The 18873-nt window shown below is 40.1% G+C and overlaps 1 protein-coding gene across 4 annotated transcripts in view; it reads right to left on the reverse strand.

The window, feature by feature from the left end:
* Satb2 (SATB homeobox 2) overlaps positions 1-18873 on the reverse strand; it is a 176298-nt gene that overhangs the window by 56200 nt on the left and 101225 nt on the right. For all 4 annotated transcript variants that reach the window (XM_021161899.2, XM_029481375.1, XM_021161889.2 and 1 more), the window contains exon 7: positions 16155-16627. In XM_021161899.2, the coding sequence (XP_021017558.1) occupies positions 16155-16627 (473 nt within the window). The remainder of the gene's footprint in view (positions 1-16154; positions 16628-18873) is intronic.

Below are 18873 nucleotides of genomic sequence, written 5' to 3' on the forward strand. Positions count from 1 at the left end.
GGGGGGGGGGGGAGGAAGAAACTGAGTTGATTTTTAAAGCAAAAGAAACATGTATATCTGTTGTAAAACAACATTCCTAAGTAAGCCTGAAAGAACTTCATTTTCTATCACTGAACTTTCAGTTTCAATACTTCATCAATATTTCCTTATATTGTGTACAGGATACATGCTGACACTCATAAAGGTGTGGTACACATTATAGTGATTGACTTTCAAGCTTCCACGCAAGCCTTGTTATCTTCTTAGGGCTAGTTGACAGAATAGCTTTCAATCCTGAAGAGAACGTGAACCTTCATGGACTAGGTCTTAGGATTAAGTACTGTGCAGATCCCCATAGAGCAGGTCATGACTGGTTAGATCTGAACAGTTATTCTTCATATGTAGTTTTCAAGTTCTGGGTACCTTTCTAGAGTTAGGCTACATAGATCACAGAATAAAAAATTATGGAAACACTAGGCCAGATATCATCCCTCAACTGTTGAGGGAACCCCCAAACCTAACATAATTGTCCTGAAGAACAAGAGCTCCATTCATTCTTTTCTCATTTATGATTTGGTTTTGAAAAATCAGGGAAGGGTAAAAAGACAAAAAGAAAAAGATCCTGCTTCCACAGAGCTCTCTGCATGGTGAGAGCAAGGCTTTATAGTAGGATGTTGGAAAAGGCGTTGACTGTGGTTGTACTTATTAGCACACCGGTGGTCCCAGCATTTAGGAGGAAGAAGCAAGGTCATAACGTCAATGCTATCCCTGGGTCATAGAGTGAGACCCTGTCTCAAATAGAAACAAGGGAAGAAAGGTAAGCAGAAAGAGAAATGGAGAAGGGAGCAGGGGAGAGGAGTGGAAAGAGGAGAGGAAGTGCTAGGAGATGAGAGGGAAACAGGAAGAAAAAGGGAAGAAATGACAACTGCCATAAATTCAAAATACCACTAGTACCATCTTGGTTAAAAATAAGATGAATTGCTAACTGGGACTGGAGGGGCAGGCTTTGTGGAGGTGGTGAAATAGGGTCTGACTGAATCTTTAAATATGAGTAGCACCTGCAGGGAGAGATAATGGTACAGCCAGGAAGGGGAAAGACAGCAGAGGAACATCTGAAAGAAAAGAGGCCATGCTTTTTCCAGACAACCAAGGGAAGTGTGCTTTCTTAGGTGAAAAACTGATATAGTGGTCTAAGACCTTCTGAAGGGCCAGTGACCATGTGTATTAATAAGATCTGGAGGTGCTGGTGTGCACACACACCACGCAGCACACACTGCCCCCAAAATGAAGCGATGTTAGATAATATGCTCTGCCTTTTTGTCACCTGCAACAAATTAGGCTTTCAATATGCAAAACATCTTCCTTCCAGAAAAACAAATGATCATGATGCCACTTAATTGTAATTTAATGAGGCATAATTTATTTTTTAAAGTGATATACACCAGGTGTGTAGGGGGACGTGGAAGAGCCAAAGCCTGGTGTTTGTCTAAGAATCAAAGTAGCTGGAGACCATTTTCATCCCTATAAATTACATATGTAGCTGCTTGTGGCCATTGAAATAGGAGACAAAAAAGGCAACTTGTGGTGTTTATGTATTATTCCAACAGACAGGGGTAACTCAATCCAAAAAAAAAAAAAGCAACTCACTGGCCATACAGCAAAGAGTCTCAAAGTCTGGGGTCCAATCTGGCAAGGGCAGATATGAGAGGTCACATTACCCGCTCGTGTGTGGTGCTGACCTCTGCTCCAAGGAAACCCACACAGGCCATACTACTTAGGAATAGAGAGACTGGGGGTGTCAGAAAACGCATGCCCTATTTCCTCACGGCATGCTTTACTCATTAACTCTGAGATGGGCGAATACATTTCACAGGGTATTTAATGGCAAAACCTTCCAGAAATAAAGTGACATGTATGATTCAAAAATATATCGCAGTGATTCTGAAAGTATGTGTTTACAATGGCATATTGTTTGATATGATATCATAAGCAGGTGATATCATAACCAATAGCGAGATTTTGAAAAATCTGAAGGCAAAAAAGAAAACAAACAAACAAACAAACAAAACCCCAAAACCAATCTGTAGGCTGACTTCCATTTTCCAGATTAACATGACAGAAAGGCGGAGACAGAGGAGACTTTACCAGGGACTTGGGCCACTCTTCCATGAACCAGGGTGTATGGCCTGCTGATGACCACTCCTTGAAATCAGACAGGTAGAGAAGACCATCTCTGTGTATTGCTCATATTCCACTATCCTTTTTGCAGGCTTATATCAGCCTAATTCTCATTCAGTTCTGATGTCCATGCTCAGTTAACAGCAGAAATTATTGTTATTATTATTATTTTATAACCAATTATGATCAGTGCCCTCTTAAGAAGCCAGGTAAAGTCAAATTCCTAGTATTCCTAGTATCCTACATAGCAAACTCTTAACACATCGGAGGTTCCTTAGGAGTTACCCAGTGCAGTGAAGCCAGGGGCGTGTAGGCGGCTCCTACTGGAATCCGCTGTCTAATAGTTGGCCTTTCTGATGAAGCTGTCCCCCTTACCTCATTTCTCTCAAGATGCTCCTGAAGCATTGCTCCCTCTGTTTACGGATAGAACAGCTTTTCCATAACCTACAACTGTACTATGATTCTGGATATTGAAAGTCATTTGTGTAATGCTAAAAATATTCACCCCACCCCCAACTCCCAGAGCTCTGCTGAGCCATGAAGCCAAAGTACTTAGTCTGATTTGAATAAAACCTATACTGGGCACAACAATGGCAATTTGATTTTTATTATTAAAAATGATGGGCTAAATCCTCAAAGAAGATGTCGTTATTGCATTAGTTTAATAAAATTTCTCTTGTATTACAAAATTTCTTTATTGAGAAAGACAGCCTATGCATGTCATATTTTGTATGATGTGTTAGAGAGAATTCAACACCTACAGGGAATTAATGTACTTTGCAAATAAGAATGCACTTATAAAAGTATTTCCTATAGGCCAGAGATATACCATTCAAAGCACTGCAAAGGTGTGCATATGAGCACAGATAGTCCTCCTTTGGACTGAGGTGCACAGGACTAATTCAGTCTCACAATTATACCTCTCACCTTCCTTTACATTGGCCACTATAAAAAACTATCTCCCGTCAGGTAAAGTCACTGAGGGCTGATTCTCTATATTTTGTGCTTGGTGATGAGCTAGTGGTATGGAGAATATAGACCTTTAAAAAAACACTTATTACAGTTCTGGGAGGGAGTCTTATCTTAGGTAGAGAGAGAGTCTGTAGCAGGCCTGAGCAGGCCACATATTTAAAGTCTGTCTTTTGAAGCACTCAAGATCATTTTACTCAACCTACTGACAGTGACACTGCCTCATGCAAATCTCACTTTGGAACAACTACAGCATACACCTTAAGTTTGCAATTTATAAATGAAATACTTGTGTCATGAGAAGCCCCTACCTGGTGCATTCAACAAAGCCTGACCATGGTACCTGGCCTATCAATATTACACATGCAATACAAGATAAATGTGTACATCAGGACATTCTTAAACATTCTGAAGGCCAAAAGAGCCTGTGCTGTCTTGAATACAGCATTCCTGTCCAAGCCACAGGCTGGCACACCCAGTAGAGGAACATGCTCAGCCCAGTTCTTGTAGTGGCTGCCATTTTTAACATACAGAATCTCTGCAATGGCGGGCATATTTGCTGGCCAGCCTGATGTCACTCTTCCTTACCCTTCGCTCTGTCTTGTCTTTAGGAAATGATAAGCACCACAACAGGGCCACACATGTACATTCAAAGCCAACATTTTCAAACCACACTAGCACCAGAAAGCAAAAGCAGAGGAATGAGCAGGTTGTCTTTGGAAACGCTCTGTCAGTGATGCACTCAGTTCTGGGCACAGACAGAGCTTCTACACACACCACAAGTAGCAGGCACATTGACTATCTCATTCATAAAGTTCTAGACCCTGGTTGTCCCTCATTTCCATGAATGTTCTGTGAAATGACTATTGATAACCCATTCCCCACATTTACTAGTTTGGTTCTTCTATCACAACATTAGCAAAATTATTGCTTCCCAAACACAAAGCAAAACAAAAAGTACAATTCCTGAGCATTTCTATCTCAAATGCATTAGATGCTTTTAGAGACAAGTAAAGCATGAGCTGTCCACAGTGCTGTGCTCCTTCCTGCTGTAAAATCTACACGTTAACTCCTATCACCACCTCCAGGGTCAAAAGCACCTCTTCTTGCCTACTTCATGGGAGACTGTGGCACTTATACGCCATAACAGAGTTACTTGTTTGCATTTACTGCCTGTACCACCTTGAGGAAGGGGTGTGTCCTTCAAACCCTGCTCCATGATGGCAGAGATGACTGCAAATGAAGCAGGTATGATAGCTTGAATTCAGGCTTCCTGAGCTCAAAACTGGATTGGAATTAGACACCGATCAATCACTCTCCCTAGGGCAGTTTTTCTCACCTGTAAAATCGAAGTAATTCTACTTCCCTCACAGCACTAATATGAATACAGAGATGAACTCAGGGTTCACTAAATGGCAGCTATCGTGTAACGCCTAGCATAGATTTTAAATATAAAATAAGAATCTGTAAAATGTGAAAATGAGTAAAACATGTTGGGATATAGTTACTTTAAATTTAAAGCTTTGAATATTCAAAGTATGTCAGTTATACCTTGCTGAATATCTTATCATACATAAGGTTAAAACATAAACAATAACCTTCAGGAAGCGAGATAATTAAAATTATTTAGGCTAGAGGAAAATATAAAGAAGGGTAATACTCATATAAAATGGAATGACTATGTGTGTTTTTCAGTAAGCTGAAATTAAGATAGTAATTATTGTTGGACACATTGGCACAAGCCTGCAATTCTGGAACTTGGGAGGTTAAAAACAGGAGGATGAAGAGTCCGAGGTCACGGACAGAGGCCTGGAATGTTCATGGGCAGCTTGAGCTATATGAGACACTGCTTCAAAAACAGCAATCACCAAGTAAGTTAACTCAAAGAGTTAAGTAAATTTCTTTCCCTATGTAACATATAAAATAATTAAAAATAAGCCTTCATCTGTATCATCATTTCAAATGGGTCATAGTTATTAGTAGATCATAAAGTTAATTTTATAGATCAAACCCAATTTTTATAATGAATTGGAATTCTAGAAATTGGAGAATACCAAATTGCTTTAATTATAGTATTAATATAGTTTTATAAGGGCTTTTTTTCTCTTTGATGAAGATTTTGCTATAGCAGTACATAGAACTAGACACAAGCAAATGTCTACCAATCCTGACTTACAAAGTACTCCAGGTGGGCATGGTGGTAGGTAAGAGAAGTTCAAAAGGAGATGCCATAGTCCATAGTGATCATTTCTGGCACAGAAATTACAGATTGAAATTGCTTGGAAAAGCCCAAATGATTTCAAATGAATATAGTTGTATTTACATCACAGCATTTCTGGACTCTAAACCTTAATTCACTTTATTTGAACATGCATATAACCCTAGCCAAGGTCCTCATTTCAGCTAATGGCCATAAAAAGAACACTTCTTGAATATACTGTTTTAATGCTTATTAACTAAACAATGATGAAATGTGTAAATAATGAGAACTAAAGGTAGTGTTTCCATTTCCTCTGTGAATTTTTTACAAAACTGTAAAATATGGCCTAGGCCTTCAAAGAACACAACAGTAGATGCTCGCACCAGAAATCCAGGAGAGGCAGATACAAATACTGAAGATGGAGATTCCTTCCCTGTGTGAAAGGAATGGACCAATAGAATGGACCAGTGTGTGGTAGACAATAGTGAAAAGCGACATAATTCTATTTCTAAGTCATGAAAATGTTAGATCTGCTATGTGTCTCGTGACTAACTCGTAAGGCCATCAGTTAGGAATAGGAGGATCACACTGCACAGCTGGTGTCACACTGGCTCACTCTGAGTCTCTGTTTTGTGAAAGAGGGAGAAGAAAATGAATCTCTCCATCATCTGTTACCTACATTTCCTATTTCAGGGAGACTGGGGAGGGAGGTTGATTTGTGTAGTTTTCTACTTGCCAAATCAGCCTCTCCTTTACCAGAGGCATAGACAGAGCGAGCTCCGAGCCTGTGCAGTTTAGGCCTTGGCCTAACTACATGCTTTTTGGCTGAGGTTGCCTAAAAGGCACTAATTAACAATAATCCCTTATTTGTGAGGGAGGTGCTGAAATAAGATTGCTATCTAGTTAGTGGGCCACCCCCTTATGCTATCCAATAACTTTGAGACACACACTGCTATCTTGGGAGATATTAATATTATTATAATCTTTAAATCTGAGAATTCAAGCCAGTGATTTTGAAATGAAAGATTATTTTATGAAGTAAGCAAGGTCATCGCTCCCTATTTTATTAATTTAATGTTCTGAAATCAAAAGAGGGTATATCAAAAATTCAATAACATGTTCATGCCTGATATGCAGCACTTTATACTTACAGCCCACCTTTCAGGGAGTGGACTTCCTCTTTCTCACATGTCTTCTTGTTATTTTATAACCAGCTCACTGGACCATGGAGTCAAGACCCTAGATTTACATTGTGGTCCATGACTTGCAAAGAGCCTGGATCTCAACTAGATACTGAGAAATCATACTGACTGACACTGTGTCAGCCGACAATGAATATGAGCATCTTAGAGGTAACGTTTTATACAAATATAAACTACAATGTACAATTAAATTATTCCCATCTCTGGCTAACAGTATGTGAAAATCAAACTATGACATTAAAAGACATTTTCTGCCTCCTCCAAAAGGGTCTCACACTAAGACACCTGAGAATTAAGCTATGATTTTTCCTGTAGTTGTTACATATCTCTTTTTTTCTGACTATGTTGCTTCAGATTCTGATGTTTATCAAATTCTTAGAAATTTCAACCTGAGCAGTTAGGGCCATGCATATATTCCAAACACAGTGTAAATAAAGCTTAAATCAAAATCCACACTGTTTCATACACGGTGTTTGCATTTTCAGCAGCTGGCCTTCCTGCCAAATTTTCTGATACATCATTCAATCTAATTTTCCAATCTGCTGAAAACATTCTCCAGTTGCTGAGTGACTTCATTAAATTGTATTTATGACCCTGGTCTTAAGTTTCTTCAAATGATGTGGCTTTGATGAGTAAACTGTAGGGTTTTTTTTTTTTTTTTTTTTTTTGGTGTCTCATAAAAACTAAAAAGTAGTCAAATGAGGACATGTCAATCAAATGAGACCTCACTGAATTTTCAGGGTCCTGTTCTCCATCAAATAAGGCCAGGGCACGTGCACTGCTGCTCCAGAGAGACCTCTGCTAAAAGGCATGGATTGTCATTAAACTGAAGTAGTAAGTCACCAAATCAGAAACCCACTAAGCTATTCTAAAGCAGCATGTTCTATTACATGCACCTATTCTTCTACCAAAAAATATGTTTCTAAGAATCAGTTCAGCAAGTCTTACCTGATCCCTCTCCTAGAGGAAAAGAAGCTGATCATGAACAACCGACATGAGATAAGTCTCATTCTCAAAGGTGTCTATGTCTTACTGCCAGCCTGCAGGGACGGCCCCTGTGCTCAGGGCCAGCCCTAAGTTCCCTCTGCTGGCATGCCGGTGTTCCTGTTCACATGTGCCACTGCATCCGTTCCACTGGATTTACCCTAGTTTGGATCAAAGATTCCTCTACTTCATTTAACAGATTTGCTCAGACGGAAGGTCTCAGAGGGGACACGATGTTGGTAAATGGGGACTTCTGAACATATGAATATGTAGGTCATTGGATTTTTAAGTAAATTAGAGAATAGTTTATCTATTAAGTAAAACTCACTGTACATATTTTATGAAACATTACTTATTATAGGTCAGTGGACAGCAGTAATATTAAGCCTTAAAACATTTCCAGAAGCCTTTCATCCTACATGAGCCTCTGATCGATGCTTTCAAGTCTATTCTTTAACAAAGAAAACAGAATGATTAAAATTAAGATTCAAACTCACATTTAAAGATGCAAAGACATAAATGGGGTAAATGGCCAAATGACTCACTTCCTGTTCAGACCTAATGAGAGAAAGGTGCCAACTTAAGATGAATTCAGGATGCAGTTGCAGAAGAAAACACGTGAACAGAAATGAAAACCTGACAGAAATGGCGACTAAATAGACACCATCTGCATCTGGGACCGAGCAGTAGGGAGAGGCAGGGCCGGGGAGCACAGCTGCTCTAAACTCATGTTACCAGCATGCCACAGCTGACACCAATGAGGTCCTTTTCACAAGGCAATGGTAGTTCTTAAGGCCTCAAGTTCCATTTCTCTCCTGAATCTCATCCCTACACATACACACATTCTCTCATTCCTAATCTCAATCTCTCCTCCCAACCCCCCCACCCGCACACCGTCTCTCCCTCTCTCCCCTACTCCCACTCAATATCCTTAAGTCAGTCTCAATAATCCTACTTTCCACTCAGTGAACTGAAGAGCTACAGGGTTTTAAGTTTAAATAACTGTGTTGATAATAGGTAAGTAGCAGAGACAAGCCATTCCAGCCCTACACAGCATATGCAGTTGCTGTGTGGAATGAATGGGTACCAATCAGATGCTATGCTTTACCCTCTTATGGCATGAGCAAATGTCAGTGGCATAGAAAAGGCATGAGCCTGTAATCCTGAGATAGAAATTCCTATGCAAGAGGTTTGTTAATAAAATCTTCCAAGGGACAATGAAGGAGGGGAAAAAATCTAGACCATGTTGGAGCTTCAAGCTGATTATATATATCAGAGCAGTCTCTTCCACAGGGGCAGGGGCTGTCACTGTGTGCCTCCTCTCACACAGTCCCTTTTCCAGCTCTTTATCAACACCTAGTAGCCTAAGGTCAGTCCTAAAACAAAGAGCCCCCATCAGAAGAATAAGGATGAATGTGGAGCAACACACACAAAGCAAGGGTGTGTACCTGCCTCTGTGGTTCCACAGGGCTGTAAGAGAAATTGCTTAAAATGGATAGGTAAGAAAACTGGTATGGCTGCCACCTCACTATTCTCCTTTGGTCCCTTTTTGCTACAAAATAGCATGAAAAGCAGGGCTAGCCATTCTTTCCAAAAGAGTTATACAAGTGCAATGATACAAATACACTATGTACAGAACTGTATTAGCCTCACGCCACACTGGAGAGTTCACATCATGGCACTACAGGCATGAATATGCTAAATCCCTTGTGCAGAAAAAACACGCAATCAATTTGAATGTTCTTAGTTTGATTGACACATGTCTTGCTGGTAAACAAGAAAAAAATATATAAAAATAAAAAACAATAGCAAGTAACAGTACACGATGATACCAAAAGGTATCATTTCCAAAACCAGACCCATGAGCATGACACACAACAAGGTACTGCCAGACACATACATAAATGACTTTGAAAGACATCTGTGGTGGTTTGAATATGGCCCAGGGAGTGGAGCTCATAGTTATAGCCTTGTTGGAGTAGGTGTGGCCTTCTTGGAGGAAGTGTGTCACTGTGCGGGTAGGCAATGAGACCCTCCTCCTAGCTTCCTTGAAGCCAGTTTTCCCCTAGCTATCTTCAGTTGAAGATGTAGAACTCTCAGCTTCTTTTACATCTTGCCTGCCTGGACGCTGCCATGCTCCCGCCTTGATGATAATGGACTGAACCTCTGAACCTGTATGCCAGCCTCAATTAAATGTTGTCCTTATAAGAGTTTCCTTGGTCATGGTGTCTGTTCACTGTAGTAAAACTGAAACTAAGACAACATCAATCAAAATTAAGATGCATTAAAAGCCAGTAGAGGTTGGCAAGGGCAAAGGCCACAGGAAGACAGGGGGGCGGGGGGAGAGGAACAATGAGAAATAACTATGGTAATATAACAGCATTTATGTATGAAGATGCCATGTAAACCCATCACTACACATTAACCTAGAAAAAAACAAAAATAAATAATAAAAAAACCTCTTGAAAATATAGACCCTAATGATGTCATTTTTACATAATCAAATGGTATACGGCTCGGCAATCTAAGGTAATGAATAGTCTCTTTAAATACCATGCATTTTTTTTTTCAGATACTGTTTACTGTGAGCATGAGGTTTTCATCTGGAAATCTTAAAAGCAGGCAGACAAGGTTTCTATGTTTATGTTCATGCTGGATTGATGAATGTTTGCAGGTGATTTTAATTTCTGCACACCTACACATACACAAACTAGTGAGACTTCTTTTTAAATCTTCAAGCCGAAATCCAGGGACATGACCTATCATGTGGCATACCAGTTTTTATTAGCACTAATAACAAAACAGTGCCAGAGACAACAATTCGTTCTTGAAGAAGAGCAACTAAGGACAAGATGCCTTTGGATGCCATCAATAACGAATGGCTACATATGACTATTCTATCAATAACGAATGGCTACATATGACTATGCTTTCTAGGAAAAATATGTAATTTAACCATTTTTAATATGAATTTTACCTGGCAAGTTACTCTATCACCCCGAAACATATGAGTCCACTCAAAAAGGCCTCAGCATTTGGAAAATCCATGGCTGGTTTCATGGGGGTACACTACACTGTATTTCCCATTTAACAATACAGCTGGTAAAGTCAGCTGCCCATCTGTGCTGTTAGTGAGTCCAGCACACACAGCAAAAACAATCTGCCTGCTGACCTCCAGGGCAAGTTCAAACTATGTCATTCTGTCAATACCATCTACCTTGATTAGGCCGGGCTTATACACAACAGGTTATGATCCCAGAGGGATGAAAAGCTTTCCCAAATTGAAAGCAGAATTTAAAAAGGAAATACTCATACATTCCTATGTAGTTTCCATTTGATATCTTCAAGGCTGGCCCATGAACTCCAGCTCATGCTGATTGGAAGTGAATGTTTCTTTCTGGGTGTAGCCATCTCACAAACTTAATGGCAGAAGAAAAAAATAATAAAATGTGTTCTGTGCTTCAATTAGACCTTTCTGTAGCTTGGCACTTCAAAGGTGGCAATGCCAAAAAAAAAAAAATCTTTAATCCATAAAGAGAGACATAAAGGATTCCTCAGGAGAAGACAGACCTCCAGGAGCCCAGTGCCTTGGCACAGTGTATCCTCTCAGCAAGACTGTCTTTTGTCCTGACTCATTGGACAGTCTTTCCTCATGCTTCAATGCTGTTTGGGTGAAATATATACTGTAGTCACTTCAAAAATCTAAAGTAGTACAACCATGCTTTCAATTTTACCCTTAGCAAAAAAAATAAAAAATATAAATAAATAAATAAATAAATAAATAAATAAATAAAAGAGCTGTGCACATAATTAGGCACTAAAATGTTAGCTAGGCATGAAAAGTCTATTCACACATGGATGATACAGAACACGCTCGCATATAGAAGTGCAGAAGATAGATCCGTTCACTTGATATTTTCAATAGTGGGCAACAGATTTTTTCCAAAGGACATGCAAATGTTGCCTGGGACTTTTAAGTCACAAGAAGATGCATGCAACTTGCGTTGAATGCATTTTTCACGTGATGGGAATGGATTCTGTCATTAATACAGTATAAAAGGTAGCTAAGAGCCAACGGAGCAGGATTCCACCTCTCCTGTCCTTCTACATCTACCACATAAATACCAAACCCCAGGAGCCCCAGGGCCTCTTCTTTGCCAGATCACCATCAATGACTCTGACTGCTTCACGATGCTTAGTCTGATCTGACGCTGCAAAGCACCTATCTTAAGCTGACTCCCAATCACATTTGAGCACCTCATCTGCTCCTGGTTGCCTTTTTGCCACTCTGCTTTACAAAAGCAATTGGCTTCTGCAATTAACCACTCCTTACTTCTGAAGTGTTGATTCTTATCATCACCACTATAAGGAGCTGCACTCTGAAATTTGATAAGGACATCTCCCAACCAATAGACATCATGCCAAATCTTGTGGCATAATGTCCAGCCTCTCTTTCTCCACACATCATGGCTTTCCATCCATGTGGAATCTTTGAGAGGCTCTTCACTTTGGCTATTATCTCCCTCCTACTCCATGGCCAACCGAGCTCTGGGCATGTGTTCTGTTTCCCTGGTTTGGAAGGTGGGAATGCCTTCTACCTGCATTAGCTCCCTTTCCATTGCTGGGATAAAATGTCCTGACAGAAGCAGCTTACGGAAGAGTTCATTGGTTTGTTGGAGTCCGACATGGCCATGTCAGGGACAGTATAACATGGTTTCCTGCCCCTGAAACAGAGCCAGAGGGTGTGGGCCTCCATAAGTGTTGATGGTTGCTGTGGGCATAAGGCTTATTTATATACGAGTGTGTACATATTTTAATGTTCCTACTACAAAGAATGTCCTCTCTGGCAAGGCTAATGATTCCATGAAAATCAGAGACAGCAAGAGTCTGGGAGGTGCAGGGCAGTGGTAGTACACACCTTTAATCCCAGCACTCAGGATTTCTGAGTTCAAGGCCAGCCTGGTCTACAGAGCGAGTTCCAGGACAGCCAGGGCTACACAGAGAAACCCTGTCTCGAAAAACCAGAAAAAAAAAAAGAGTCTGGGAGGCAAAGGTATGTCTTCCTCTCAGCAAAATAACAGTGCACTATGACCTTCAGGGCAGCCCCGTAGGCTATGGGAAAGAACTCTAAATGCAGGTATTCAAAAATATATAAGTTCTCAACTATGCAAAACATACGGATACAATATGAATTATAGAAGGGCATTTACTGACCCAGAAAAGCAGAAGCAACTGCATTATAAGTCAGCTGGTCAGAAAGATAAAAAGATAGGCAGATACAAGGGCAGTAGGTTCCTGAGTTCAAGGTCAGCCTAGGACAGAACTTAGATCTAAGCATGGTTGGAATGGTAATCTCAGGACAAGTTCCTACACAGCTAAATTTACAAAGACAGGTAGATATCTGAATTCTTTTGCAATGTTAAAAAGAATGCACTTGCTGTCTCTTCCTAAGAATCAGGGACTAAGGTCATAGAATACTGACTCCTGTGAAGAGGGAACCTGGAATAAATAACTGATTTGATTTGTAAATAAAACAACTGGGTTTTGGGTCTGCATGAGAAGAGCTCGCAGAGAGCAGTACAGTCAGATCTCCTTTAGAATGGTTTCTAGGGAGAGCTGAGCTGCCTGGAGATCTCTGGAGCGTGAACACAGCTCTTCAAGAATTTTTTTCTAACAAGAGTTCTGATTTTGGTTGGACTCTTTTACAATTTTTCATAGCTTTTACAACATTTTCTAACAAGATTTCTGGCCTTGGTTGGAAATCCCAATAATTACTTAGCGAGCTAACATGTCTTTTAGAATGTTTTCCAGCAGGTATCCAGAGAATGCTGTCTAAAGAGCGAACACAGCTCTTTTAGAATTTTTTCTGGTTTTCGGATTTTAATTGGAAACCCCAAGAATTACTTTTAGAACTTTTTTAATGGGATTTCTGACTTGGTTGAAAAATCCAAGAAATTTTTATAGCAACTTTTCTGACTCTAGTCAGAAAACCCATGAGCTATCCAGAGAGCTTTTAGAATTTTTACTAGCAGAGAGTACTGTCTCAACCAGAGAGAGATGTCTCAAGCTTTCAGAAAGCTAGAAAACTACAGAGCCAAAAGCTATCTATACAGAGCTGTCTAGGGAAACATATTGAGCAGAACATAGGCCGTCAGCTTGTAACCCTTGGTTTGACCCCTTCTCTCAGGAACCCAGGCCTAGCTGAGGCTGGTCCTAGGCAGTTGTAAGTCCATAATAGCAGGGGAAGGCCTGAGATTCCTTCAGGAGCAGGAATTAAGACACATGGTTAAGCAGAGACAGGAAAACAAGAAGCTTTAAACTTTCCATGTCCACCCCAGTGACATATTTCCACCAGCAGGACTCCGTCTTCTAAAGGTCCCACAACCTCCTCAAACAGTTCCACTACCTGGGAACCAAGTATCCAAACACAGGAAACTACAATGGCTTCTTTTGAAAGCATTGCACCACTCTTCCTTTGTATTCCCTAGTTTAAATTCCAGGCTCTGTCTGTACCACTTTTCTAATATCTCACTCTCTCCCTACCCACTGTGTTTAGTGCCAGACTTATAGGTTCAATATTCTTTGCCAATCTTTGTAAGAAATTTACCAATATTTCAAAGTAAAAACAACTAGAACTCTTAAAATCCCTGTGGCCCTCCTTACTCCGCTTCTCTGTAGCATCTCTCTACTTCGCTTTCAGACACCAGGCTCACCCTGAGACCATCATTACTGCTTCACCCCATAGCCAATAACACACTTCCACGATGACTCTGCTGCCTCCAGCCTCCTTCCATCCACCCTTCCCCACATTTCAGCGTCTCTCTCTTGGCAGCCTCCTAACTGGAAGTGCTACCCAGCTTCCATAAGAAAAAGAAAAAAAAAAGGCAAAAACCTCCCTATGATCAAATTCTGTTTAGTGAGTCAGAGCACATTTCTACATGAGACCTTACACATTTCCAGTGCTTAAAGTTCAAAATGTTTAGCAAGTTCTTACAATATCTTTTTTTGAACCAATGATCTCCCACCAATATCTTTAATTTTATTATCAACTACCAACCAGTCTCACAGTTTTTAACTCAACATTTTCCTTATGATTTTCATTAGCTTAAATATACTTCTTCATCTTCATTAAGCTTCATTAAGCTTCACGTCCTGCTTCCCCCCCGGAACGTAATATTTACATTTTTCCAGTTTTCACCAGAGCCTTTTCTATTTCCCTACCTCAGGTACAGTAAGGTCTTTAAGCTCCATCTTGCTGTGTTCCTGAAGTCTGGCCCTACCCATCCTCCTGCGATAGTCCCTCAGCCCACCACATCACTGCATCTGCTCTCCTGCAGTACACCACACTTCATAGTTCAGTACAGCTCTCTGTTACCCTCTGCTCACTGCTGAGGGCATCAATCCCCCAAAGCTCAGCCCCTTTACTTGGTGGTCCCTCATAAGAGAGGACATGTGATTTGCAGAATGTACCCCTCCACCCTGGGCATCACCACCATGTTAGAATAAAATTCTTTACATCTTGTCTCCATTTTTTAAATCAGAAACTCTGGGATGAGTGCTGAAACCCTTATTTTAACAACACTCTTTTCTGATGTACACTCACTAAGATGCACAAATAGAAGAAAAAAAAAAATCAAACAAGCCACACTCAGTAAGACAACACATGTGTGAAGGAACTGTTCGCCTCTATAATTCACATTATAGTCAAAGGTAATTCTTTCAAAACGTTAAAAATAAGTAATCTATATGTTAATGCCTGAAATCTAACTTGCACATTTGAAAAGATTTATAGAAATACTTTCATAATGTTCAAAAATATTTAAAAACAATTTATTTGAGCATACATAAATAATTTTATAAGTAGTCTCAAATATTTTTTAAAAGGGTAGTAGTGATAATCACAAGATTCACAGTCAAGGGGCCATCCAGGGAAACACAAAGGGTAAGGATGAGGGCCGAGCATGCATCAATACCCAGCCAATCAGTGGGAAAATGCTTGGTGCTGAGCTGAGTGGTAGCTTCTCGGAAACTGAAATTAATTAACTAAGATTTTGTAGAGATGAGTGGTGACTTCATATCATGACAGAAGACTATTATTCAATTATGTGAGTTCTGAAAATATTCCTGTATACTATGGTACCTGTGTGTGTATGATGTGTGTATGAGGGGTGCACATGCATGAGTGTGTATGATGTATATGAGGGGTACACATGCATGGGTGTGTATGATATATGCATGACAGGTGTACATGCTTGTGGGTCATCCTTCTGGCTCTGTACTCTATTTATGTGTGTGTGTGTGTGTGTGTGTGTGTGTGTGTGTGTGTTTACTGTGAGGCAGGGTCTTTTTGCTGACCCTGGAGCTCACAGTGTAGGTAGACTTACTGATCTGAGAGCAGCAGATTCCCACTCATCTCTCCCTGCCACCTTTCTCTCACTAGGCTGAAATCTGTGAGTCCAGTGCTCAGCTTCTGATGTGGTTGCTAGGATCTGGACTCAGGCTCTCATGCTTGACAGCAAGTGTCTCCTAGGCATTTTCTCATCACATAAAACATTTTGAAGAAATTCTAGAGAAATGAATACAGGTCGTGTTTCTTCCCTACTCTGACTCTGAATCCCCAGAAAGAATGTTGTTCATCCTACCTGTGTGCGGTTGAATGCCACTCTTGCAAAGACAGCTTGAGACACACTAGCCCTCTTCAACTCATCTCTAACTTGCTGGTAGATATCAGGAGACACTTCCACAGAGGAGTTTGTTGGCTCTGGCTTAACTGCTCTGGGAATGGGTGGGTGGTTCAAGAACTGCTGGTTGATGGCTTGAGGATGCTGGTGAGCCAGGAGTCGGCTAACGGCTATCTGTTGGTTTATCAGATGGGCCATGGCTATTTGCTGCCTGACAAGCTGAGGACTGAGCTGCGGTGAGAGAAGACCAGGGCTCATGATGGGCTGGAGTGCGGGCACTTGGTTTCGGATTGGAGTACTGTGGTGGATTTGGCTATGAGGAGACTGTTCGTTGGTTTTGCCCAGGGATGCCAGCTGGTTCATATTTGGTAAATGCATTGGCCGCTGGCCCAGAACACAATAGTCTGAAAGGTTCTCTCGCTCCACTCTTTCCACTGTTGAGAAGAAAAAAAATTCACCATTACAATCATATATTTCATGATTATAATTTATTGCAACTACATAGAATACTTAATTTTTATATTTTTGGTACACTGATGATACAAATATTTTTCACACTGATGATACAAATATTTTTCATACAAGTCTAAAAAAACCCCAAAACAAAAGTGAGTTAGTTATTCTTATGGTAAAGGGTTGAGCTGTCATTCTTTTTTTTTTTTTTTTTTGGATATTTTATTTATTTACATTTAAGCAGTCATTCTTAATCTGTGGGTCGTAGCCCCTTTGACAAACCTCTATCTCCAAAAATATTTACATTATGATTCATAACAGTAGCAAAATTGGAGTTATGAGGTAACAATGAAAATAATTTTATAATTGGGGGTTAGCACAGCATAAAGAATGGCATCAAAAGGCTTGCAGCATTAGGAAGGTTGAGAACCACTGGGTTATAGTTATAGATTTTTTTTTCATAAAAGATAAAGTGAGAATATTTGCCACTTCAGCTTATTTAAATTTGTAAAAAGAAAGCATTTCCTACACTAGCAAGAGAAAGACCTAGCAGCTAGTACCAACACCAGAGCCTAAGACATTTCTAAGCCCTGTGATCTCCCTCTATCTACAACCCTAGTAATAAAACAGCAACTCCTCTAACTTAGTGCAGCTCATGGCTAAGAGCATAGTTCATAGTTATCAGGAATAACGGCAAGGGCAACGTCTCCTGCTGGCTACGTTCTAATTCTGTGTTGGAAATGCACCAGGGATACACCTAAAGGCAGAGTGCCTATTGACCATACAGAGGGTGAATAAGGCTTTGTTAGCCAGCACTCCAACTGTGGTGGAAGTTCAGGAAAATGCTACCATAGATGTGTTACTTCCTCACTTGCTCTCTTCTTTTAAAAATACATATTTTAATAATCCCAAGATTAATAACATCACCTTGACTAGTCCTTAAATAAGAGTCTTTCCTGCTCCAGGTTATTGCAAATTATTAAAGGTTTAAAGAATAAGCTTAAATGAGTGAACAAAGAGAATGTTTCACAGAGTCAAGCACATAGGATCTGTCTGCAGGAAGGGGGATCATGGCCTTACCTAACGGTTAAGAGCACTTCCTCCAGGCCTGGGTTCATTTCCCAGTACTATTGCACTTTATTGTCTAAAACAAAGTGTTGTTTGAAGAAAACACCTGAGGCAGAAACAGCCGGGTCATTGCTAGTTTTAAGTGTTTATAGTAATCACCTCAAAATTGTGTTTCAAAGCAAATTCCAATGCCCCTTGGTAAGTAAGCCTTACTTCTTATGCTTCCAAATATTAGGTATAATTATGCAAAAAAAAAAAAAAAAAGTTTAAAGAAGCTGGGTGTGATGGTGGCACAGAGAAAGGAGATCACTCTAAGTTCAAGGCTACCTGAACTACACATCAAGTTCTAACATGTCTCCTCAACCATAAATATAAATCCACTTAAGATAAATTCAACAGGCACTGTTGGTGGTGGTTACATGGTAAAAATCAAAACTATTTACTTGCAAGAAAAATATTTTTGAAGTTTATTTCCATCCCCTTTAACTGTGTATATGTATGTAAGAGTATGTGCCTGTGAGCTCAAGTGCACTTAGAAATCGGAGGCAGCACACCCCATAGAGCTAAAGTTACAAGCAGTCATGAGCTGCCCTATGTGGGTCTTAGGAACAGAACGTGAGACCTCTGTAAGAATACATGCTTTTAACCTTTAACCATGAGGTTAGAGAGCTATCTCTGTAACCTCAGGAAAACCTTTTGAAAATAACTTTTTTTTTTCTTTCAGTAAAGAGCACTTACAGGTTGATATACTGCTTAGACTGAAAGAAGCCAGTATAAGAAGGAAGGAAAGGACTGCAAAGGCTCAGAGACTTTAAAGGAAATGGCAGGTCCTGGGAAACAAGATGAGATGCATACACAGAATCTGAATACAATCATCAACTGGGAACATGGAAGAAAGTGGGGCTTTTCCTAAATTAACAACTTAACGTGACTTTTTAAAAGAAAATATGTGATATACTCACTGATAAGTGGATATTAGCCTAGAAACTTAGGATACCCAAGATATAAGATACAATTTGCTAAAAGCATGAAACTCAAGAAGAACGAAGACCGAAGTGTGGACACTGTGCCCCTTCTTAGAATTAGGAACAAAACACCCATGGAAGGAGTTACAGGGACAAAGTTTGGAGCTGTGACGAAAGGATGGACCATCTAGAGA

This window comes from Mus caroli, chromosome 1 (assembly GCF_900094665.2).
Source record: "Mus caroli chromosome 1, CAROLI_EIJ_v1.1, whole genome shotgun sequence".
NCBI classification, from domain to species: Eukaryota; Metazoa; Chordata; class Mammalia; order Rodentia; family Muridae; genus Mus; species Mus caroli.